The sequence below is a fragment of the Lipophrys pholis genome, assembly GCF_963383615.2.
Source record: "Lipophrys pholis genome assembly, chromosome: 9".
Taxonomy (NCBI): Eukaryota; Metazoa; Chordata; class Actinopteri; order Blenniiformes; family Blenniidae; genus Lipophrys; species Lipophrys pholis.
In genome coordinates this window covers 15,525,646-15,550,752 of record NC_137639.1, presented here as the reverse complement: position 1 = coordinate 15,550,752, position 25,107 = coordinate 15,525,646, and the positions used below count along the sequence as shown (strand labels likewise).

The following is a 25,107-nucleotide window of genomic DNA, read 5'->3' as shown; positions in this document are numbered from 1 at the left end:
CCATTGTCCGAATGAAAAAAATAACATGTAATCACCTGGCTGCGGGTTATATAAAGCACATTTATCATTTATTTTGGGAAGACATTCAGTTTTAAAATGGAAACAGGACGTCTTCGCATAAAACCATTTTTCAATTTGTGTAACAAGCCAGTTTGCCAGAATGTAATAAATTAAAACTAAAAATATTTGTGTTTAAGTGTACAGAGTCAAAGTAAAAAATAAGTACATATCCCTAAAAAAGTACAGTAACAAATTACATTTGTCACTTCTAGATCTTAGTGCCAGTTAGAAGCTACAACATGATTTACTTGTTTTTGAAAGAAGAACTAATGTGTGGATGTACAATCTGTGATAATCTGAGTGATCAGTTTTTGAGTTTGTTTTTCCATTTACTCCATTCGACGAGTTCACACCATATCCTGGGTGTTGCTTCGCCCCAGCTCTATCCTGTTATCATGTAGTATCAAATATTGAGCGAACAGCTGGAGTACAGTTCTCTGCCACTCAGGTCATCTGCTGTTGTTTAAATGTTGTTTCTCACCTTGACAGCTCGGTTTAGCTCTGTCCCACTCCGGTCTCTTGCTGTTGCCCATGACACATGTCAGAGTGGAGTAGCCCTGCAGCAGGTAGCCAGCCTCGCAATGAAATGTCACCATAGATCCCAGCTTGTAGTCAGTACCCATTCGTGTGCCATTCATCACATTCCCCGGATCAAAACACGCCTCCCGCAGTTTTGCTGCCAATCAAACAAAAAACAAAGCTTTTTACAAGAATCTTCTCAAATGACTGAGGTGTTAAGTCAAACAAATGTGTGTGAACTATACACTATACACAAAACAGCAACATTAAAAATGAATTAGTAACATAAACATGTGTAAATATAGGAGAATGAATCACCGGCTATGGCAACAGATGGCATACACGGTACAAAATGTAGCAACGTATAGTATCCTACTTCAAAGACACATTACTCATCTATTTGTATATGGTATCAAACTAAATATTATTGGATATGTATTCCCTGAAAATGCATTCAGTGTCCGACTTGCACAGCTCTTAAAGTACCTTTGTATTCCAAATGGAAGCCAGTGTAGCTTACGGAGCCATCGCTACGAAATGCCAAGTACATGAAGTTGGAAGTGCTCTCTATCTTCTCAGGAAGTTTGCTGTCTTGAAAACTGCCAATCAAATGAGCGCTGCTGTCGGGTCCATCGTAGATGTACAGGAAATCATAGTTGGGCTCAATGCTGAAGCTGTGACAAGCGAGAGAAACAGACAAATGAAAGATAAATCAGTCATTATTTTGCCGAGTCTTAACCACCAGATTGTACGGATTGTATGGGAGATTTGCATTAGGATTTCAAAATGATAGCGTGCACTGCAAAGCTAGAAGTGAGTCATGCCAAGCGATTTGTTTTGCATCTCCAGACAAAGAGATAAAAAAAGATATCTCCCCCAAGAGGTGAGAAGAGATTAAATTGTTGTGACACTGCAGTGGCACAAAATCTTCCCAGACGGCAATGGCAATGCAGTGTGAAAAGATCGTTTCATATTGTAGCGCTGTATATCAAATCACAGGCTGCAGTGAGACAGAGGGAGAAAGAGAGGGGGGCACATTTGTTTTCAAAATAATGAGCCTGGTTTATGACAAAAATGTAAATAGCTTGGAGATAATTGCATTTGAGTTGGATCAAGGCGATTCCAATTTAAAATCATAACTCCATCCTTTCATTTGGCATTCCCAAGAGAGACGGCAGCATTGTGCAAACTATATTAGATGTTGGTTTCGAAGGGCAAAGTTGCAAAAGAAAAATGGCGCCTTCACCTCAAGAACAGAGAAACGTGTGGGAATATAGAAAGTTGCATAGCCTCGTAAAAATGACTACAAAAATAATACTCGACGCTCAGAAGCATACGACCAATGGAAAGTGCCCTACAGTGCCTCACCGAGTTTGCTTTGCTGGTATTGCGATATGCTTAGATTACAATTAATAATGCATCGCACATCGTCTGGATATGATTCAGTATAGGGCACAAGCTTGAAGTGCGATGTGGTTCCACCACGCAGCATTCATCCACAAATCTTGAGTTGCCACATTTCAGCCACGTGGCCAGAATACCTGACTTGTGTTTGTCGACCAGAGAGGCACAGCAGCCTTCTCTCGCTATCTCGCAACACACCTGGGCTCAAACTCAGGGTCTCTGCCTAATACACATGGCCAACTTTGCTCAATACTATGATGTTATAGCTGGTTCCACAGCAGAAAACAAGCAATTCCATGGCACAAGCTGAGCCGCTGTGCATCCACTGAGAACCGAGTCCATTCTGTTTCAGGCAGGTTACAAACACACCACGATTTTAGGGAAAGCTTCATCCTGCAGGTTACTGGAGCATGTACTCAAGAGACAAAACTCCTTCCCCCCCACCCCCAGTATACGAGGGCTTTTTCAATTCTGTCCCTCTTTTGTTTAAAAAAACAACTCATCAAATTCCCAGATTGTGTTTAAAAATAGCTCTCAATGACTTCAATCATCTGCACATGTGACGAGCGTCTAAATCATTTTTGCGTGATGTTATTACCTGATAAAAGCCAGCGATATGACGTAGTCGGAGTGGACTGCGATAAGCCAGTCACAGTCTTTGCTGTGTGGATAGGGATGTGGGTAGTTGGGAGAGAGAATGAATCCCGAAGATCCAGTCACATTTCCACCACAAGGAGCTTGAGACATGAAAAAAGAAGAGATTGATGAGTAAGCAGTGATTACAAGATTTTTAATATTCCCTTCCTTTCTTTTGATAAACTGAATTCATTCTGATATCAATATAACATTAGCATATGGACAGCATTAGATAATATTGTTTTATCTGCAAAAAGCACCAGGGACGAGACTTCACATGCGTCATATATGCAGCATGATTACGTAAACTCTGTATAATTCTTTTGAAACATTCAGACATATGGCTGCAACTTGAAACATCAGCCTGCTGTAATTCTTATGGCTTTCAGTTAAGAACTATAAACATTTGAGTTTCGGAATTATTTTTATACTTTGATATGCAGCTTCTGCATTAACAAATCATTCCGAATAAACACAAACAAAGCTTTAAATATCTCAGTTTGTATCTAATGTAATTCAAAATAAATGTCAATTCAACAGCTCGTTTTTTACAGGGGTCTCCACTTTTCTAACACTGGCTGTAATTCAAGACTAAATATGTTCAGTTAATGGTCTGAGATACATCAATGCATAGACATTAATTTGTATATTCAATAATAAATACACACATACAAATATTTAAGTGCACAACTGTTTAAAGTGGATAAACTGTGGAGCATCTACACAAGCGTCTATTTCATTAAAGGGGTCATTCCACATATTTAAACGCCAATTCATTTACTTTTAATGTAATTATTAAATGTGCCTGCCATTTTTTCAACTCCCACGCAGAAGATAACACATTTTCCCAAAAAGTGTCAGTGATTGATTGATAAATATGGATAGTTCTGCTCGAAGTCGAAGACTTAACAAGATAGATTATGGTTATATGATTTTTAATGTCATGTCTCATTAGCTCAGTATGTCAAGGGATATTTTTTCACTTAAAACTTGAAGCCTCAAGAATGGCTGTACTTGTCACGTCTTGATTTCGTTCATCCAACAGCTGTCATGTGTCACTGGCAAATTGCTAATATCATGACTGCAACGCTTTTTTATTTGGTAACGCTTTTGCTCACATGCGGTGTCACTGCCTTACGCCGAGTTGTGCGATCGAGCGATTGCACTGTAAGACCTGCAAATCTCTACTGCTCCCCAAAAAATGCAACAAAAAAATAAATAAATTGAACCAGCTGGCTGCAACTCAAGGATATACGGGCCTCTTTGGAACTACTTAGTGTAATTATTTGTAATTGCATTGTTAAGTAATTAGCTGTTAAGCCTTAATAAAGCAATATGCTGTGAGACTGTGGAGCGCAGAGTCTTAAACTGGAACAGAAGTGAATTTGTCCACATAAGAGCTGGCATCATCTCAAACATACCGGAAGATTTTTGTTTGCATTAAACATATTCTAAGACATCGCTGGTGGAGAATAACAGTCTTGCTTGCAGCCAGTCAAAAGAAAAGCTCCCTCTCTCTTTGTCTTCCCAAATCTTTCTTTGTGAAGTTCTACACTTCCCTTCTTCCCACCTTCAAACCATATGCCCATCTCGATTTCCTCCAAGCAAACCACCCTTCCCTCCATCTCGCTCACCAATGCAGGCTGGAGGGCTGGGCTGCCAGTAGTATCTATTTTCCACTTGGATGCAGGTGATTCTGCTTTCTCCTTGCAATTCATATCCCGGATCACACGAGAAGGTCACCGAGTCACCAGGCTCCCGCCCTTCTCCGTTACGACTGCCATTCATGGGAATACCTGGATCTCTGCAGGCCGTCGCGAGCGAACCTGAAGGGCAGAACACACGTGAGTCAGACACACAAAGCAGATGCACATGTGGATGCGGTGCAGAGAGAGAACGCGCGCGCACACTGTTTCATATCACCGTGCAGACAGCTGTTAAACGCAAACTTCAGCTCAAACAGAGTTATAGCACAGAGCAGATTACGAACTGATATCAGTCAAAATACCGGCATGTTTTCCTAATCTGTTTCTCTAAATCACAGCTGTGCGGCAGCCCGCCACTTTGAGAATTATCTGGTAAAATCTGATGGATTTCTCAATTGTACCATCTTGACAGAGTGTATTGAGAGACTTAACACTGTTACGTTTATTGAAGTTTAGCGTGAGTGCGTGTGCGCGCGAGTGTGTTTGTTCCAAAGCACAAACACATTCAAAGAAAAACAAGTGAAGTAGTGAAGTAAAACGTGGAAAAATACAAAACAGGACAGTAAAAGGCTTTAATAGTCATTGGGTCTATAATGTAAACTACAAATGATAATTGGTACAATACATTTGACTAGATTATTTCAAATTGAAACAACAGATTATGAGTGAAAATGTAATTGCATCCTTGTAATTAAATCCACAACCAAAAAATACTTCAGATCAGTAGAAATTGACATGGATATCCTGACAGAATCAACACTTAACGATTCAGAGTTGCTTGTGAAAATCATTTCTACTTTCACAAACTGTAACGAACATCACATACTTAGGCGCTACTTCATTCGGTTCACTGGGTGCTTATAATTTTCAGAGACTGTTAGATATTAATAGATGTCTTTAACAATTTATAAAATATTTGACTTAGACTGACATATTTCACAAATAATAGCTTTGTCACTAAATCTTTTGCTCACATGGAGCCACATCAAATCATTTTCATTCTAATACGTCACTCCTACAGTGTCTTTGCCGCTTTCTTGATCACAAAGCAGGCTCTTACAATTCAATTAACAGTAATGCCAGGAAATGATAACATTTAAATAAAGTGTATTGACTTTCAGAGTTTAAACATCCAACAGATCTGGAAAAAGACTTCGGGGAAATGTTCAAACTGTCAGTCAGCTGGTGTAAGTCAAGTATCACATCATTTCATGTAACATAAGCAGAGGCCTCCTTTCAGATCATATTGAATTATCTCCAGACGTTACTTCAGTTACTATTATTGATTAACTCATAGATTTTTTTTTTTTTTAAGCATTTAATTTATCCCAACTACTTCAGCGCAGCAGTGGGCTCTATACGTGTCGAGGGGTTAAGACTTGGGGTTCAAACTAGCAAACTTCTGATCACTTCCGATTTTTCGTATTTATACTCGACGCATGCTTGTTATTTCTGGAGATATTTCTACAGATATTTCTCACTATTGAATAATATGATATCAATATATTTATGTTCTGAGGACGTTTACGTCTTTCCATAGTTCCCGTGTCAAAACAATGTTATGTACGACATACGTTCTTAGCAACATTGTGTCTGTCTGAATAAAAGCCTTAAATATGAATGATGGTGGGAAATGATACAAAAACGACCCACCAGAGATCCTGTCCTCTGCGATCAGTGTGTTGTTAAGGGTTTGTAAGGACGTACGCATGTTACTTATACATCTTGTCCATCTTCTAGTGCTACAAAAATTGATTTTGATCCCCCACATAAAATTGCTCTGCAACTGCTATAAAATAAGGAGTGTATCTGCGGATAGAGGTCTTGGGAAATATATCAAATCACAATACACACAGATCGTTAATGCATCCCCATGGTTGTTTTGAGATATCGTTTGGGTCTCTCTGATATATAAGGAGTAACTTTAGAAATATCAAAGAGTGAGGCACTCATTATGGAAGTTAAATGTATGCAACAGATTGAAACAATCCTTGAAAATCTCCAGTATCTTAAACAGCTCAAAAGTGTAAGAATGGCTGTTGGTCTGTAAACATTATAATCTTTACAGACCAACCGCCATTCTTAAACACCTGAATCAAGGAAACGGAAGCAAATACAAGGTAGTACAAGGCAATTTCTGTTGCTCGTTCATGCTAATTCTATTTCATTTGCAAGAGGGCCCTAATTTGAACTTGTACTCAACTACCAGCCCTCCTAGCAGATTTGTGCTCCCAGTGTACAAATAGGAAAGAGCAGTTACTTTTATTTAAAAAAAAAAAAAAAGCACATTAATTCTTCTTGCCGTTTTCTGCCACAAAGGCTGTGCATTTGAAACCTCTGCAATGACCCATACTTCGATATAAACCTCTGATGAATCTGGGGAAAAAGCTTAATGAAGCCAAAAGTATGACAGAGCTGTTGTATTGTATCCCATTACCTTGTACAAGTGTAGTAAATTGGACATTGACTGTTTGAGTGCTCCTTGAGACAACAGGCTTACTGTCCTCCAAGACAACTGCTACTATATTTCTCTCTCTATTGTACAGTTTTGTCTATGAGAATTGGTAGTCCTAAGAAAACGGGGTAGATAAGTATGGTATGCATCTGCAAAATCAATTCCATTTTGCAGTGCAGTGAATCCCATAAAATTGATTTTCACGTTAGGCTGCCAAGGCTGTATTCTAAAAGAAGCAAAACATGTAGAAAGTCATCACGGACTGTATAAATGGGATATTTCATATCCCATTTGCTTCCAGGTGCTTAGTTATGAAACCAGTCAGGAAAAGCAGACTGCATTAGTCTAACAGCTGCAAACGCTGGAAAGGAGATAATCAGCAAAGTAGGACTTTTACTGCTCGTCAGGACGCGGTCATGAGATTAAACAAAACTCTGAAGGATGCATGAACACAGGAGGGAGAACAAAAACACTGTTTAAGAGCTTTTTTAGACATATAGATACTATAAGATTTTAAAGTGAGTCCTCCCATGCAGTCCACCTATTGAAATATATTTTTTATACAAGCATACTCTGCACCAAATCAGGTGTCAGTAAATAAAACATTAAAAATCACACAGGAATGCACCACATATTTTTTTTTGCATACTTTTTATGTGTATCGTTTCAACTCTTGTGAAGCAACTCATTATTGAGAAAGCAAGCAATAAACACACCAACAGAAAATCGTGCACTTAAATTGATATACTCACTTGAGAAGTCGATTGCGAAACCAGACTTGGTGATATAAAAGTCTGTCTCGAACTGAATTGTGACGACGTTGAGAGTGGAGTGTATTCCCTCTGGCAGCAGCGAGCCGCTGACCTCCTTCAGAGACATCTCATTCTCTGGTGGCCCGTCCCACACCTTCAGGATGTCGTGGGATGCCTCCGTGTCAAATGCAAGGAACTGCAGACTGAAAGAGGTGAACACCGGAGATCTCCATCTTAGTCGAGTCACAATGTAATTGTGAAATCATTTCTGTCACTCAGGCTGTGCGGAGTTCATAATGGTTTGTATCCTAAATAAAACAAATACAAATGGTCCCAAAAAGGTCAGAAGAGAAGGCTGCTGAACTTGGCAAGATTAAATTGGGTTCAAAAGAGGAATCTATCCAGAAACAGTGCCCCTGTGCTTTTGGGCATTTCAGTGGAGATTTGGTATCATCAGTCAATTTCTGCCTCAGTTAGAAGTACAGTATGAGACCACAGACTTATTTGCAATCTCATCAAGAGATGGCCTGAAGCAATTCTTCTGACAAAGAATGTGTGGCTGACTTTATGAAATCATGTTTACTCCGACCTCTAAGTCTAAATGGGTTTTATTTCACAGTAATGCTCAAAGCTCAAACAAAAAAAAAAAAACTCACAAAAAATGTCCTAGGAAAACTCCCCTGGGTGCTGTCACAGAGTCTACAAGTCTCTCTCACAATCATGGGCAACTGCAGATCGTTTCTCTTGATGAAACCCAACTTTAAAGGAGAATTGTTTTATGTCTGAAATCTTTATAAGGTCTCATGAAAACATTTTTTATCTCCAAATATTTGGAAGTTTGCACAACCTCGATAACCTCAGTTAATTCGGGATGCAATTAACTGAATCCTCAGAGGCTTTTTCTTTATACTGCAGTATCTCGATAATGCCAATCAAACTTTTGAGTTTTATCATAAATCCAATGAGTATTGCATTGCTTCCATTTTGCTGATAACTCCATTATATAGTCTGCACAATATAATATTGTTTACAAAGTATTTAATACAGTTTGGAAACGGCGATAGCTTTTCCTGTCTGAGAGGTTTTCTCTTTTATCCGGGGTAAACCGCTCAGTGTGTATTACCTGACAATGTTCCCAGAGTTGACCTCTATTGTCCAGGTGCATCTCAGGTTGTTATCGTAAGGAAAGGGATACCCAGGAGAGAGAATACGGCCTGTTGACTCTCCCTTAAAGCTGCCTCCACACTCCGCTGCATCACACACACACACACACAAAAAATCAATATAAAATACTATCAGTGAGCTGGCATCGTGAGAAATAAAGTATCATGACCACCCAAGCAAATGTGCAGAAAACTGAAACTCTGTGCAGCTCTACGACCACAAAATAATCTAATGAGCATGCCACACTTGCAGAGGAAAACCAAACTGTCTAAAAACATGTCTACTTTTCATGTCGCATCTTTCCTGCCCGGAGGGGTTTCTTAGAATAATGAAAATTTCACCTTTTGTTTTTCCAAGGTCTATTTAGCGTCTATTCAAATTGTTGCTTTGCACAGAATGCTATGAATCTTTTTCTCAAACAGAGGGAAATCAAAGAAAATGCCAAATCCTAAGTGCTGCTTTTCAGAGGAGTTGATAAAAAAAATTTAAAATTAAAAAAAATAAAATCACATTTTCAGGCACTATCTGCAAATTGAACTTAATGAGACATAACTTTAAAAGAAAACTATTATTTTGTTGCTGCAGTTTGCAGAAGACATCTTTTAAGTTATTTTGTACCACAGTTGTCGAGGAAAGTTTATTTGAGTGTAGATTATATATATACATACACATACAAATAAAGAAAATATGGTCAAACTATGCTGACAGGTAATGAAAGTGGAAGAGGTTGTTTCTATCTTGTCAGACCACAGATACACAGAGACACCAAATTTATTTTGTGTCTAAGTATGCCTCCTAATGATGCCATTAATTAATTTTAAAAAGACTGTGTCCTGAGAATATACAAGATGGGCCTTGGACTACAGGGAGGACATTGCTACAACTGTTAATGACTAAAGGGATAGCTTATCATCCAATCTATGTTGTCTCTTCCCTGGTTATCGCCGAGCTATCTATACTGCAGAGTTAGCGGCACTTAATTAATAGGAACATCGCATTAGATTGCTACAGTAGTGGGCTATAATCAGTATCATAACACTGGACCAGTGGAAAAGTCCTTGATGGAAGTCTGCATGTGGCCGTGGAGGAACGGCTGGAAAGTCCATTCCACATGCAGCTCACAGACACAAAGCTCACATTAACACTGACCATTCAGCGATCCGGCACTGTTAAACACTTAATCAATAGCCTGATTCAGGTTTTTTTTTTTTTTTTTGTGGGTGTCGTTGTGTTAAATGCACCATAATGCCTGAACTGACGATATATTTCACAGAAATAGGTGGTGCAACACGCTGGCATTTAAAGTACAATTCTGCACACGTCCAGAATTTGTAAATCATTTTTTACCCTAATCCATCACTGCTAGACATCAAGAAACAGACACCGTTTCACAACAGCTTCCAGACTCGAGCACCGTGCAGGTAATAGCTTTATCATTTCTTTGTCTCTCTGTCCCAGCATGGTCTGAATATGAAAGTACAGCTGGGACTGTGTTTCATGCCCATGACTCAATGGGACATGAATACTCTGATAATTATGCAGTTACCTTAAAAAAAAAAAGAAAGCTGATTGTTTGTGGATTAAAACATTCAAATTTCACAGCCACATGAAGCAAAACCAGAGCCACACAGTGAATGCGCAAGAGCAATTCAGAGCTCCTCCCTATAAAGCACTTTCTGATTCTATAAAACCAGTCCTCCATCGAGAACACACAGAGAGATCAATGATTCACAATAAAACATCGGGGCTGTTTATATTCTCCTACAAAATGACAAGCAGAGCATTTTCTTTCAACACGGTTCAATTAAGAAGAAATCATGTCGGAATAAATCCTTAGGATTAACACCTAGCTGAGCAATGTTGACATTGTGCCTGTTCTGAATAATAATCTATAACCACAAATGGAAGGGAGAAAAAGAAGGAAGAGTGGACCCACATGATAGACAAAAGAGCAGAGGCAGCACATGCGGGAGCAACGACTGAGACCGATCAAATGGAGGAATACAGACAAAGGCAGAAAGGCTTACCTATACATGAAGGGAGGTGGTTGTCCCACGCTCTTCTTTCCCCAGTCATACACTTGAGTATGCCGCTGCCATGCAGAGTGTAACCTTGATCACAGCCAAACGTGATGGCGCTGCCGGAGAAGTGACCCTGGTCACTGATCTTGAAGCCGAACTGGGGCACACCGGGATCGTCGCAGTGTGACAACTCAAAACCTGGACAAGAGCAAAACATGGAGAAGACCGTGAGAAGAGGTGGCGGAAAGAGAAGAGTTTGAAAATTAGGAAGAAATCCATTACTTGTAGTGTTTGAAAAGGAGACGTTGCATGTGAAACTTGTATATTCCAGCCCCTTTTCACTTTTATTCCATTAACTTTTATAATCATTTATTTACTGGAGGCATACATTTTTTTCAGTGATGCAAAATAAAGACAAATTTCGTTAGAACAGACTTTTCTTAATTTAGGGGTTTATGTTTTGTTTTGGGTATTTTTTTTGAAAATGCTTACATTCAAGCTTCCTTTAGGCTCATCTGCCAAACCCTTCCACAAATCTACCGCACACACTGAAAGATATACGTTTCAGATGTACAACCAGTTTTAAAAAATACCTTTTTCTCACACCACAAAATATGTTTTATATATTACCTAGAAGTGAATTATTTCCTGCTATGAACACAACTTTACATTTGAGCAGATTTCTAAATATAGATGAATGTGACATTAAGAAAGAAGTGGGCTTGTGTTTCCTATACCTGGTGTTATATTATGTTTAATCCTCATTGCTTTCTTTTGAAGGATGCCTATTGCAAGCCGCTTTTGACATGCATTATGTGACCTTCAGTTTTTAAGCCCACCCACTAAAGAGTTGTGTAAACCAGTGCCATGTCCCCGTTTATCTGCATTGTAAATGGGTACTGACTGAGCGTTGAGAATTCATTTCCGGTTGAGCACAATTGAGAGTCTTACAGTGCCATTTTATGACTTGGCAGTCTGAGGTTCCTTTTGGACAGAGAGCCCAATCAGGCATTCACAATTAAATGTTCAATTGAGTGTGAACATTCACTACAATTAAGAAACAGTTCATACACTTGGAACAATTTACCACATTAGAGAAGAAATTAACTAAACAAGACACCAACAAGCGGTTGCTGTGAAAATGCTGTAGGCTCTTGACCATGGCCTTTATATATATATATATATATATATTTTTGTTTTTTTCCCATCTCTTTCAGGTACTAAACATAAGTGTTCTGCTATGCAGCAATGGTGGCTGCACATAAACCCAGCAGTGCTGATTTATGGTCACTTCTCAGAGCGAGGTCCATGCCCATGCCAGATGTTATGGTAGTATTACAAGTGTCATGCCCAGTATAAATCTCCAGCAGTTACTGCTCACGGTTACAGAATTACCTGCGCTCTTTTGGTGGAAGAGTCATGAAAACAGGGAGCGATTTAAGCCCAGATTTAAGCTGACCATATTCCACCTCCACATTGCTCTTTGGCTATTCAGTCAGCCAATCTTTAACATTTGGAGAATATATCTTCATATTGTTTGAAGCAACCAAGTAAAGACCAATCTTGGATAGATTGTAGGTGGTATACGACACCGTTATTTACCTTGAACACATAGCTGGAATAGGAGAAAAAAAGTCCTAAATGAAAACCAAATATATGGTAGTTAATTATGGGTTATACTGTAACTGAAAAGGTACCTTGTAATTAAGCCATTTAGTCACAGCTAATTTCACCTGCATTGAGACACAGATGGCTTTTTTTTGTTGTTGCTGCAAATGAGCACAAATCCATGATTATTGTAAAGTTTTCTTTATGCTTGGGCATTGCCAAGCTGCACTTCAATGTAGAATTATCGATTGTTTTGGTCGTTGCACCCGGCACGTGGTCATTTCTGTCAAAACTTTTTGTTTTCACACTGCAAAACTCTTCCAAAGTCAAAACAGAAGGACTTACTAACTCTGCACTGTTACATTTCAACGGATAACCAACTTTTCAGACAAAACAAACTCAAAGAGCCCAACAGCAGGTGTAACACAAAGACAATTTAAATTAGACTGCAAAATGCAGCGTCACCAGAACATTCTCTCGTCACAGTAATAAATTAAAAATGGTTAGCAACAACACACAGTCGGCAAGCCAATTAGGGGAAGAAACAAAACCCATCCATTACGGGCCCATTTACAGCGGTAACCAAAACTTCAATACACATATTCAGTCACGCATGTGTATATGCACACGCTGCAGTCACCTCCACAATGTTAGCATACACACAATGGCACAATGATTTCAAACATCCTAACAATAATTCGCCTGTTTTAACAAGGTACAGTTAGGCAGGCATGGATACTAATTGCAGAAGTGCAGAGCAGAAGAAAAGAGAGTAAGGGAATTCACATTGTAACTGAGGGAAAGAAAAGAAGGAGAAGAAGAAAAAAAGCTCATTTTCCTGACGGAATGGAGCAGAAACACCATGCTGTGTTTAATGGATATCCCGACAGTGAAAGACACAGTGAAGCAGGGTGAGGGTCAATTAAAATTTTCTTTTAAATTCAGCTACTTGAAATGCCTGACTCCTGAAGAGAGGCTAAATCTACTCATTTGGAAAAGCTTTAGGGCCCTCCTCCCCCAGGGAAATGAAATGTGACTTACTGTGGTATATGAGCCGGAACCCCGCTGCCGTCGTCTCGTGGTCGGAGTAGAATTCGAGCCACAGATAGTTGGAAGTGCTGGTAAGCGACAGACCCTGCATCAGTGTACCTGTGTATGTGCCAAGGATTGGAGAGGCACCATCTTTTCCATCGTACAGCTAGTTGGCCAGAGAAAGAAGCATGGAGGAGATCGCATTTACTGAAAGTTTATTATTAACACTTGTGAAAGAGAGTGAACATGAAAAAGCCATGACCATAAAATATCTTTCTATGGTGTCTCTTTCAAAATTAAATGTTCAAATTGTACATTTGAATGATTATCATCCATAAAATACTTTTTATAAATATGATTCTGTGTACTTGTGACGCTAAATCAGCAAAAGTGCACAATGTCTAAAAATGTGTATTTTTATGGTTTGATTAAACCTATTTTAATAGCTGCTTACACCTTACCAGATTAGTGGTGTCAAAATAAAGCCAAACGTGAGCTAAAAATTGTCCCACAGTGTGACATTGTAAATGATAAAAATGACTGACGAACTGCAATTAAATAAAACCTCAATATTGAGACGGATCTCTTTTCCAATACCAAGGTGAATCCAGCTATTGCTACATTGTCGGTACTTTTTACCTCGGCTTAACGTGTGGAGGTAATTAGAGGCTCATGTGGTAAGACACAGTAGTTAAGGTTAAGGTTTCAGATCAATTATTACAAAAGAGACAAGGCAATCTTCTTTTTTTTTTTTAAATGTCAAAACATGTTCAGTTTCATGATCTGAATACATTTCAGCATCGACCTGAAAACCAGGACCTAAATATCGACATACCTTTTGACTGTGTTTTTGGATCAATTCTAACATAAAATATATATATATTATTCACAGCCATGGTAACACATATGCTGGAAAAATAGCTTGAACATCAAATCCATACTGTGCAAGTGAGTGTTTGGAAAAGTCGATGCTGAAGACTGGAAAGGTGTGAGCTGAGAAGTGGGGAAGGAGTCTGATGAAAAACATTAGAGTAAAGAGAATGCTCACTTTCAGTAAACACTCAGGTTGTTCATAATAGGTTAGCAAAAAGTGCACTGAATCTGAAGATTTTCAGAATGTACTCTCAATTCTTTACCCTAAAACAAACATTTTGACTTTTTTCAAACCGATCTGTATGTGCCTCTTGAACTAAAATGAGTCTGACACTTCTGTCCGAGACGGCCGATAATATTCTGAATTCTAATTACATAAATCCTGCTATATAAAGATGGTCTTGTAATCACTCAAATAAGGCACTTACAGTTTTTATGTGGACATGAATCTTTACAAAACGTAAATATGTTTAATCCGATTTTTCAGGGGAGCTAATGTAAGTTTAATAATTTTTTTATTTTTTTTTTATATTTATTCTTAAGTTGAAGTTTTAAAGAAATGTAAAGCACAACATAAAATAACCCTTTAATATCTTTAGATATTTATTTTAGCTGTATTGCTCGCGTGGTTTTGACTGACACGTTTGTACAAGTAATCAAATACTTTGAATTGTGACCTTTTCACATTTTTTTCAAGGCAATTGAGGCGTGCAAGTGTGTTTTTCCATCGTTCCCATGTTCACAAAATGATTAAGTACACAAGATTACGGTCTAAAACTCCATTACTAGAAACACAGATAGTAGACTACAAACGCTGTTAATTGGAGCATTAGACAAGACGTCCGTATCCAAAGAGAAGTGCATTCCAGCTGTGAGTTGGGAAGCACAAAGTCATTTGCATCACATCTGTGATGCTTACCAGAATTGTTAAAATGCCCTTAAGCAAGGAAGTGAAGCCGTCCGTTCCCTAAAAAAAAAAAAAAAAAAAAAAACAAGCTGCTGCTTGTGTTTGACATTTGTTCTGTTTTCCAAAGCAAAATAATTTAGCACAAAATCTTTTCTCAATTCCAAAATTGTGTAATGAGAAGCAGTGGAGCCTTGTGTCATGCGAGTATGTATTAAGGACAACAATTCCTCTGCTCATTTGTTGATTATCTATTCTCCATCAACAAAAGGGTGGGACTGCATTGCGTCTTTACCTTGAGAACGTCTCCTTGAGCAAGCTGAAAACTGCTGGCAGTGATGTTGATGCCTTTGCCTGTTTGCACCTGAATGCTGTACACGCACTCGTGGCTGTTGTCATAGTTCATTGGGTAATTTGGGGACAAAAGAACTCCTTCATTGTTGGAGACCACTGATCCACACTCCGCTGTAAGAAGACAAACACAGAGACAACACACATCAGTCACACCAAAGCACGCACTTCAACCCTCTGAAATTAAATGACACCACAAAACTCAGTCAAGAGCACGTTACTAAGAGATAAAGGTATGATAGGAATGCCTAACTTGAATAAGCCAGTGTCCAATTCTTTATTATTACTTCAGTATCATAATAATCATTATACACTGGCACCGACTCGTTATGAAACAGTGAGCAGACTATTAAATGCTCAGTGTAAAAACACTGACGGGCACGCTTGCCAAGGCGAGACAGCTGAGGATTATTGCTCAGAATTAACTGTTCTGAATCAACAAGTGCAGAGTTTGAACAGGAGGGACATGAGCACATGTTTTGCTTCTCTCAGTTTGATTTATGTGCACCAGAACTTTTAGTTTGTTCAAAACTGGAAGATTCGTATCCCGATGCTAGGAATCACTAAGAACTACAATGCTCGGTGTGAGGTTGAGTTTAAAAGAAATGATTCATCTGTTCCAACTTGAATCTTTGTTTATAATTACTGTGATTGGACTTCTGGGACGGGAGAGGTGAAGAATCAGTACAATTAGACTATCCCTAAACTCCTCTCCCTTGACATGCCTGCCCTTCACCGCCTGCCCTTGGATAAAGATATCTCCTAGGATGGCTTTAACTCTTCACTTAATCACAGATCTGAGCTTTTAATTGTAGTCTACTGATGTAAATCCAATCTCACAGAGTCCTTGAGTATCTAACAAAATGTTTATATCTGAGCCAACTACATTTATTAGTTGACTTTGGCAAAGAGTACAAACACCACATCCACAGACAGTAAAGGAAACGGAATAAAAGCAGCTGACCACGTACCCACACACCTTGGCAGAGGGGCACTCCACATACGGCGGCCACCTCCCAAGCACACGATTTCCTTCGCCCCCTGTAGACGATAGCCCGTGTTGCAGTAGAACGCCAGCGAGTCTCCGATGCCAAACCTGGTGCCTGTGTGCCTGCCAAACCGAGGGCTGCCAGGGTCCTGACAGGGTTCGAGATTGTATTCTGTGCACAACATACCCAAAATGTCAGTTGTAGCAGATAAAAACGTTATAGGAAAATATCAAAGTGGCAGAAATTATATTGGTCATAACTCCCTGAGAAAAAAACTTTGTATTGCTCTGCTCCCCTAAAAAGAGGAAAGCACAGTTTGTTCCAGAGACAGAGACAGAGACAGAGACAGAGACAGAAACAGAGACAGAGACAGAGACAGACTGTAGCTTCCAGGAAGGCTCAGCTTTGCTGCAGGACACAACATCGGGGTGGCCTATGTGCCGAAGCTTGAATCCAGAATGTCTAGATGAGGGATGGGCTCGTTAAAAACTGGGCCTCCCTCCATGCAATGTTTTTATACATACTCCATCGGTGGCCCTGTGAGAAGATACAGCTCAGGCTGCAATAGAAGAATCACATCTTCCTACCATCATCTTCTGTCTCATCCCATGTAGATCTATCTGTATGGAAGTATTTGGGCCTATTGATGCAGCTAAATATTACAGCAGCACTGGACTGGTGATTATTGGCACACTTCCAAAGGTCAGTAAAGGTTAAAAAATTAATTCTAATCATGAAACCGAGAGATGCTAATTGTACAGAATGCAAGGGCGACAGACACGCACAGAGACACACACATATACACACACACACACACACACACACACACTCATTTTCATGAATATTCATGACTGCATAAGTTATGCTTCACTTCAGCGAACAGCAGGCAAACATTTAGCCAGAATGCTCATGAAATAGACCCCACCCCCCCAATTTTTTTTTTTTACTTCACCGTGGCTCTTCCTCACTGTTTCTCCACCCTCTCCATCAACCCTGCTCACTCAGCATCACCATCTGTCTCAGCTTCCTTCTCTCTTTGTCTCCATCTCCAGACTTTTCTAATTCCCTGTTCTTTAGTCTCTGTATGGGGGCCCCCATTATTTCTATTCCCTTGCCCCCTGTCTCCTCAGTCCTCAGGACACCGGCCCACACAGCATGCTTTGATGGTCACTCTCATCATGGTCAGACATCCACAACCTGCATGACCTCCTTGTCTCTTAATTATCCTCCCCTGGCCAGCACAGGCCCAGAGGCATGGTCTACCTTAAGCCTGATCCTGTTCTGACCGACAAATCACTCTTCACATGTTACTTTACTCCCGCTTTAAACAGGCTCAAAGCTTTTGATGTCATCATTGAAATATATGTTTTCTGCTTTGCTCTGCCCATCACTGTCTCTCACTTTTGCTTTCTGCCCGTCCATAACAACTCCTCCCACCACAATTTCAGCTCCCGACTCTTCCCTTCTGCCTCCTCCACACTATTCAAACTCAGTCCGCTATAAAAAAAAATCCTTCACTACCCATTCTGTCTATACCAATACTTTCCACTCTCCATTCCTCCTACAGACAGAACCCACAGATGCCTTCATACCCGAGAAGGAGATGTTGAATCCCTGCAGCGATATGGAGAAGTCAGAAATGAAGCGTAGCTGGGCCTTGAAGTTTCCATACAGGCCGGCATTAACTGGTGCAGGCCGCTCTGAGCCAGTGAGTCGAGCCAGTGGCTGAGCGAAACTGCCATTTTCAGTTATCAGCAGGTAGTCATGGTGATCCTCCAGGTGAAAGGAGTGAAATGTGAACTGGACACCTTGGAGAAGAAAAAATAAGGCAATTCTCTGTCAGAGGTTTGGAGGAAAGAAAATGTTACAGACCCGTCGACAAGACGAGAAGAAAGCTTCAAACTGAAAATACAACTGTGAACTTGTTTAGATTTTTTTCTCTCATTTATATTAGTGATGAAGACAGATGTTCAAATTAAAACACGACAGAATGCGATGACCTTCAAATGCATGTGGTATTGCGAGTCATTCAACGACCGAATGAATTTTTAGTTAACAACTATTTTTATAGCATTAAGACAATACAGCATAACAAGATTATTCCCAATCATTGTCACATTTATGAAAAAAACAAAAGGGAAAGAAACAAATAGTAAAAGTGACAACAATACAGAAAGAAAACTAAATGATCAATTGTGTTGGATTTCAGCATAAGTTGTTTGTTTTTATAAAACAGCCCTTTTTTCCCCCCCGACAATCAACAATACAAATCAAAACAAACTGCTTCTTCCAACAATAACATACTTGTCAAATTATGTGAAAATAGCATATTATAAACTGATCAAGCACTCACAGTTTCAAAAGTAAAGAAATGCTATAAATTATTGTTACATTACATAAAATAAACACTATCATTTTCCAGTAAAAAAAAAAGAAAAAAAAAAAGATCAACTTCTGTAATCTGCATGGACAGTACATGTCTTCTCCATCCCACTTTAGCACTGATTTAACAAATACATAGTCTCTCCATCCATGATGGCGAGTTGGCTGCCATTCAGCACAATCAGCGCCGCCATTTCAAGGCCATCTGTTGAATCAGTTTGAATATGTCTATATAATGTCCTCCACAATGTTTGGTTCCCTTGATAAGAACAGTCCCAACTGCTCGGAAAAAGATTACACAAAAAGAAAATGATTAATTGTGCTCGGTGAAACAGTAATTATATTACAGAGCATAAAGCAAATGTTCAACTAATGTAGCATCAGTCATGTGAGGAGATTTTCCAGTATGTTGGGCAGCTATTTCTGTTGTTTATCAGAAGGGAAAAAGTCTGGTGTAATTCCCTCAGATTCAGAATATTAAAATCCTAAAAGGGAATAAATAACAAGAATGTTTTATTCCAGTTAATTCCTCGACTCAACGTCAGGAAAACAAGCGGTGGGACAATATAATTGTAGCGTTTGGGGTATTACTGCGAACGCACCTCCACTGATTACTTTAGCCATGTGACTTTGGCATCATTTAGCCAAATATAGCATGCCCCCGGCAATTAAAAGATTGAAACGTCACATATGGACAAGGGGATTATCATTTCATTTTGCTGCCTTGCCAGTTAGAACCGAGAGAGAGAGAGAGAGAGTGCGCTTGCCATCAGCGTCAGAGGATCGATGGGCATCACCACATGCTTCTGTCTCATGCCAAGCTGTATGCTTTAGTTTAATATCCTTTTGAATTTCAAATACTAAGAAGCAAATGTGAATTTGGAGTATTTTTATACTGCTAACAAGTGTTGCACCTGTTACAATTTCTCCATTTTAATTTGTCTGAAGGTTCACATTTGGGTAAGCTCCAAAGGTTTTAACGAAACGATTTGTTTTTATCTTACATGTATTATTTTTGGGATAAAACAATTACGACAGATAAGAAGGTATTCTGGGGAAACCCCTAAATAAATTGGTGTGAGTGGAGAGTACACAACAACATAACCTCTAACTTGACATCATGAGCTTACAATTGGTTTTGTTTCCCACAAGTGTAGATAATGAATCGAGGAAACTAGTTCTTAGTTGGATAACCTGGAGGGATTCTCTTTGCATGAGACTGTACCTGGTTATGCATCGTAAACTGTTCGCCTAAACATCTTGGAACAGAGTCTTCAGATGTAATTTAGTCAATGACTGCCAACCTGTATGTATGAAGGAAATACAAGTTTATATAAAATATATATTCATCACATCCCTTGACAACAGATGTTTACTTCAGGTGTGGAAAATCTGAAATTCTCACTCCGCATGTCTTGCTCGTCAGTTTATTCACAAATGCACAAAGTAAACACGTACAAAGAATGACAATAATGTTACTTGAGGAAATAAAAATGTCAACATAAATCCATTGTTTGAGCATGACAAAAACTGTATTCCAACTCAAACAAAAGGACGTGTTTGTGAGACAACAATCTAAGGTAAGTCTGCAGAGAAAAGAAAGGAGCCAGCTTTGACAATAAGATCAACTGGTATTCTACAAGAAGTGCAAAGTGACAGTACAAAGAGCCTTCTGGGAAGGTACAGGAAGAAACACTCCAGTAAAGTATGAAGATGATGCTGTGAGGAAATTGAGATAAGCTCAGTGTGGTTTTCATATGATAATGAATATGGATGTGTTAAGGAACTGGTTAGTGATCACATAACAGAGTGAGGGCTGTGATAACAGAATTAAACTAATAAAGAAGAGTCGCTTGTGGAGAAAATTGAGACACCCGAATTCTTTTAGCAAGTGGGTCACTCAAATGCCAAATCTGTTCAGAGCGAGTGAAATATTCTCTGAACGGGTAAAAGCACCCGACTGTTCATAATCTATTCAAATAGACATAGGAAGTGAAGGAACTACTGATAAAGAAGAGTCACACATGAAAGTAAATCCTCCGATACCTTCGCACAGTAAAAAACACAATCACGGGGAGTTTTAATAAGCGAGGGCCACACAGTATAATATTATTCATACGTATACTCTGGCCAGTTGCCAGTTATGACAAATTTAAATGATCTTTGCTCAAGCAAAAGATATGCTTTACACACTCCTCACTTTATAATAATAAATCCCTGTGATGATTTCAGGGTCTGCTGAGGGGGCGTCCTTTAATTTATGATTACATAATTTGGCAATTCCTGCGACTGATGTGTCACTGCCGTACGGATTATATAAGTTCAGTTAAGCATTCTAAAATACATTTATCTTAACTTAGCTGTAGTTTGAAAGTTCACACCTTAAAGAGTTATGACTAAACCCAATAATGTGTTTTAGTTGCATTAGATGCGTACGTATGAATAGAAAAATGATATATAGACTTAATTCATGTAGTGCATTTCCACGGTTAACTATTCAAACACATTCATTTACACCACTGATCACTACTCCCACACGACGCGCTCAAACTCCATTGGTGTTCAATGTCCTGCTCAAGGGCACCTCAGAAAAATGGGAAGTGCGTCATGAGAGAATCAAACCACCAACCTTTGCATTGCAAGACAACTTGCTTTTCCAACTGAGCCACAGTGGTGAGAAAAGCATCATTTTAAAAGAGTGGTGTCCTACCTTTTCCATGGCTGACCTCTACAGTCCACGTACAGTTGAGAGAGTTGGGATACAGCTCCGGGTAGCCCGGTGATAAGATGATCCCTGCAGGTCCCCTGATATCCCCACCACATGATGCTGAATAGAAAAAGGAAGATAATGAATGATAACTGTTACTGGAGGGGAAAAAAAAAGAAAAATTATAAATGAACCAATAAATCCTTCACCTGAAGAAAGAGGAACGATTTAGATGAATAATGCATTTGAGTCATATCACATCCTGTCCTGCTATTTTTATGAGTACCTGTAATTCTGCCAACACATTGTTTTTTTCCTCTCCCACTTTCCAATACCAGCCCTACTGCCCAACAGGACAATAAATTATTCATTAATTCTATCCATCCATCTATACTTTTCTCTCTACCGGTATCTTAAACTGGAAGTCATCGTCAGAAACTACAATCATCCATTCAATTTACTCACAATACACTGCAATTGTTGAGCACATTCAGCAGATTAGTGGATTGAAGCTTTTTATTTTTTTTAATAACTTCCAGCTAATTCAGACTTTCTTCCAGAAAGAAAATTACTGTTTCACTATTCTTCAGTCAGGTAAGGAGAGATTATCCCATTTCCACCAGCTCTCTCACACTCAGGTGCAGTACTTAAAGATGATATGATAAGATATGTTTTCTAAGGGAACAACATTCATGCCACCTCAATAATAAGACTCATGAATAGCTGACAGTTGATATAATTTACTGCCAGACAGCTTCTTATCTCATCAAATGAACTTAATGAGATAAATCCCTCCCCTTGCTGGCTGCTGGGGGCTGGGAGGTTAATGCTCAACATGCCTGAAGGTTAACTGCAGTGATTGGCTATTGTTTAAACCTGCAAGTGTTTTCTCACAGTGTCAATAGATTTCAATACAAAGGTCACATGAAGGGCTGTGCTCCTTAAATATTAAAAGGCATTCATAAAAGTTGACAAGATTACTGTTTTTTTTTTTTTTTTTTTGCTCGTCTATTCTTTGACCTGAACCACGGTGGCGTTGCAGCCAAATGCACTGATCCCTCAACAGCTATCGTTGACAAATATTAGCATTAGAGCCCTCGTGCATGTACATATTTTCAAAGTAATAAATGTCAGATGATGTTTTGGAGGATCACTGAGACGCCTGCGGCTCCACAGCTGCACCCCCCACCCTATCCTCGCTCCTTCCACCCTTGGGCTCTCCGGCAAGCACAACACATCAAGGCCTGAATCCTTATCCACCAACAAAATTATATCAAATATTTTATTAATGAGCCAAAATTACATAAAGTCATTAAAAGTGGATGAGTATGCTTGGCAAACGATCTACTTTAGAGGCTCCACAGGCAGACAGCCAAGGTGTTTGGCACCAGCCTGGCAACCACCTAGGCTAGAAAACACTCCAAGATATAATATGAATATTGAGAAATACCACTGAGATGAACTTGTTTAACATGGCATTGTAACATATGCATGGCATGGTGCTCCCATCAACCCTTGCATGTAATTCATTTGTTATTTTGTTGTAGCCGAGTGAGCCATAACCAAGGGACATCGTTTACGGTGTGTACACAGCAACAGTAATCACCAAAATTGCCTTTTAGTCTGTTGCTACATTACAGAGAATGAAATACTATGAAATATTAAAACTATAGGATGGTGCTGAACCTTATGCATTGAAGCAGAGCATAATCTCTCCTCAATATTACATGGTAAATAGAATCTGAATAAATCTATGCAAGCTACCGTGTGTGTTTGCCGAATAAAAAGCACTTTGACACGTGGATCTTCTGTTTGGTCAAACCTGCTGTAGGCTACCGATGTCCAGTATATTATGCTTATGTTGGTTCTCAACAAGAACAAAGTAGTTTCCTTGTGTGTAATTTGCCAGGATACTAATGCACAATATGTAATTTATATATGTTGTGCATGACAGTGTCTCTATGTTCAATAATTAAGGGTGAAGTACTTATTAGCTCATCTCTTGCTGCATCAAACACATTAATGACTAAATATCTAAATGACACGAAAGAGAGTTATTAGGTTTTACTGCCATCGGCGTGATGTTAAAACAGGTTTAAAGAAGGAAATATTAAAATCATGATGCATAAAAAAGTGAATTGTGTTATGTGTGTAACTTAAAGTACCTATGCTACTGCTTACACATTTCTGTGCACCTACCGTCACACGTGGGAAGCGGATGACTCCAAAAGTGATTCTTTTCACAAACTAGCAGTTCCTCGTGGCTCAGCCTGTATCCTGGGTCACACTGGAAGGACACAGTGGACCCGATGGACAGGTCATGGCTTAAGCGAGCGCCGTTCACAGGAATCCCAGGGTCCATACAGGAGTACGTGTCCAATGTGACGACTGGAGCAAATAAAACAGGTTTTATTTCTTAAACATGTTTGAAATAACTACACATACTTACCCTTGCAACTAAATTTACAGCTGTGGACTTTACAACAAGTCATCTTTACAATGTCCACTACCATGATGGAGTGTCTTTGTCTTTTCGCCCGTGGACTTTGCTGTTACTGTGACTTATGATCACAAGGACTGAGTCATACATTTTTATTGTGTTGTGTACCGGGGTGCACTCTGTATCGAATACAGTAGTACTATGAAAGGGAGTCTTTCTATTCCCAGCTTACAGGTTGATATTGAACTATTTATATGGTAGAGACGGTCTGCCTCATGCATGCAAATAAAATATGGCCTGTGTGCTACAGAGGTATATCAAAGTCACATTGTATTTATAAAACATGAAACAGCAATTCTATTTTTACAATCCCCGAAATATCTGGGTCGGATTTATCTAAAAAGACAATGGATAAAAATGTTGCGTTCAACAGAACAAGGCCTGAGGTTGTATGCCTATTACAGAAAGTAAATTCTTGAGACTTTGAGATTTAGATTTGTTTTGACTTTTAAAAAGAGTCCTTGTTTATATTGAGGGTTTACTTTTGTGTGAACAATAAAATGCATCAATTCAAACTATGACAATTCCTGAGTTGACACTTCAGAATGAATTTCTACCTGAATAACCTTGATAGATTTGTCAACATACACACATATTTTAATAGTTTTATCTTCATACTATGCTTTTATTTTTGCTTTAGTCATCACATCATCCAGGGAGTGAAGGTCAGAAGCTGACAGTGGATCGACGCTGTGGAGGAGTACAGAACAGTAGTTGCATGGGGAGCGACAATTGGGGGGGGGGTCTGACCTTGCTGTAAACATACAAATACTCTTCCTCCAGTTCCGTGCAAGCGCTTGGAGAACATCTTCAGGTAAGACAGTTTTCTCGTCTGGTTGTGCTCATAGAGTGTTTTAGAGAATTGCCAGCTCCAGCTTAATTTTTAGTAAGCCACAAAAAGATGCCCTCGTTACTCCCTGTGATTTTCAAGAGTGCCATTTGGACAACTTCCAAATAGGGTTTGCTTTTGGTGCAGTAAAACTACGCTGATTTTAAACAGTTGTGTGAGACGTCAGGTCATCAGTGGGCAGGCAATTCTCAGAC

The 25,107-nt window shown here is 39.2% G+C and overlaps 1 protein-coding gene across 1 annotated transcript in view; it reads right to left on the bottom strand.

Moving 5' to 3' along the window:
• Positions 1 to 25,107, bottom strand: part of LOC308114193 (CUB and sushi domain-containing protein 3-like) — a gene marked incomplete at both ends in the record, with an annotated part of 224,717 nt that overhangs the window by 118,187 nt on the left and 81,423 nt on the right. The window contains 13 exons of the mRNA XM_080470880.1: positions 542 to 736; positions 1,066 to 1,253; positions 2,582 to 2,720; positions 4,254 to 4,445; positions 7,533 to 7,735; positions 8,656 to 8,782; positions 10,724 to 10,915; positions 13,367 to 13,523; positions 15,430 to 15,599; positions 16,457 to 16,645; positions 18,067 to 18,282; positions 21,567 to 21,683; positions 23,763 to 23,951. Of these exons, the coding sequence (XP_080327006.1) occupies positions 542 to 736; positions 1,066 to 1,253; positions 2,582 to 2,720; positions 4,254 to 4,445; positions 7,533 to 7,735; positions 8,656 to 8,782; positions 10,724 to 10,915; positions 13,367 to 13,523; positions 15,430 to 15,599; positions 16,457 to 16,645; positions 18,067 to 18,282; positions 21,567 to 21,683; positions 23,763 to 23,951 (2,274 nt within the window). The remainder of the gene's footprint in view (positions 1 to 541; positions 737 to 1,065; positions 1,254 to 2,581; positions 2,721 to 4,253; positions 4,446 to 7,532; positions 7,736 to 8,655; positions 8,783 to 10,723; positions 10,916 to 13,366; positions 13,524 to 15,429; positions 15,600 to 16,456; positions 16,646 to 18,066; positions 18,283 to 21,566; positions 21,684 to 23,762; positions 23,952 to 25,107) is intronic.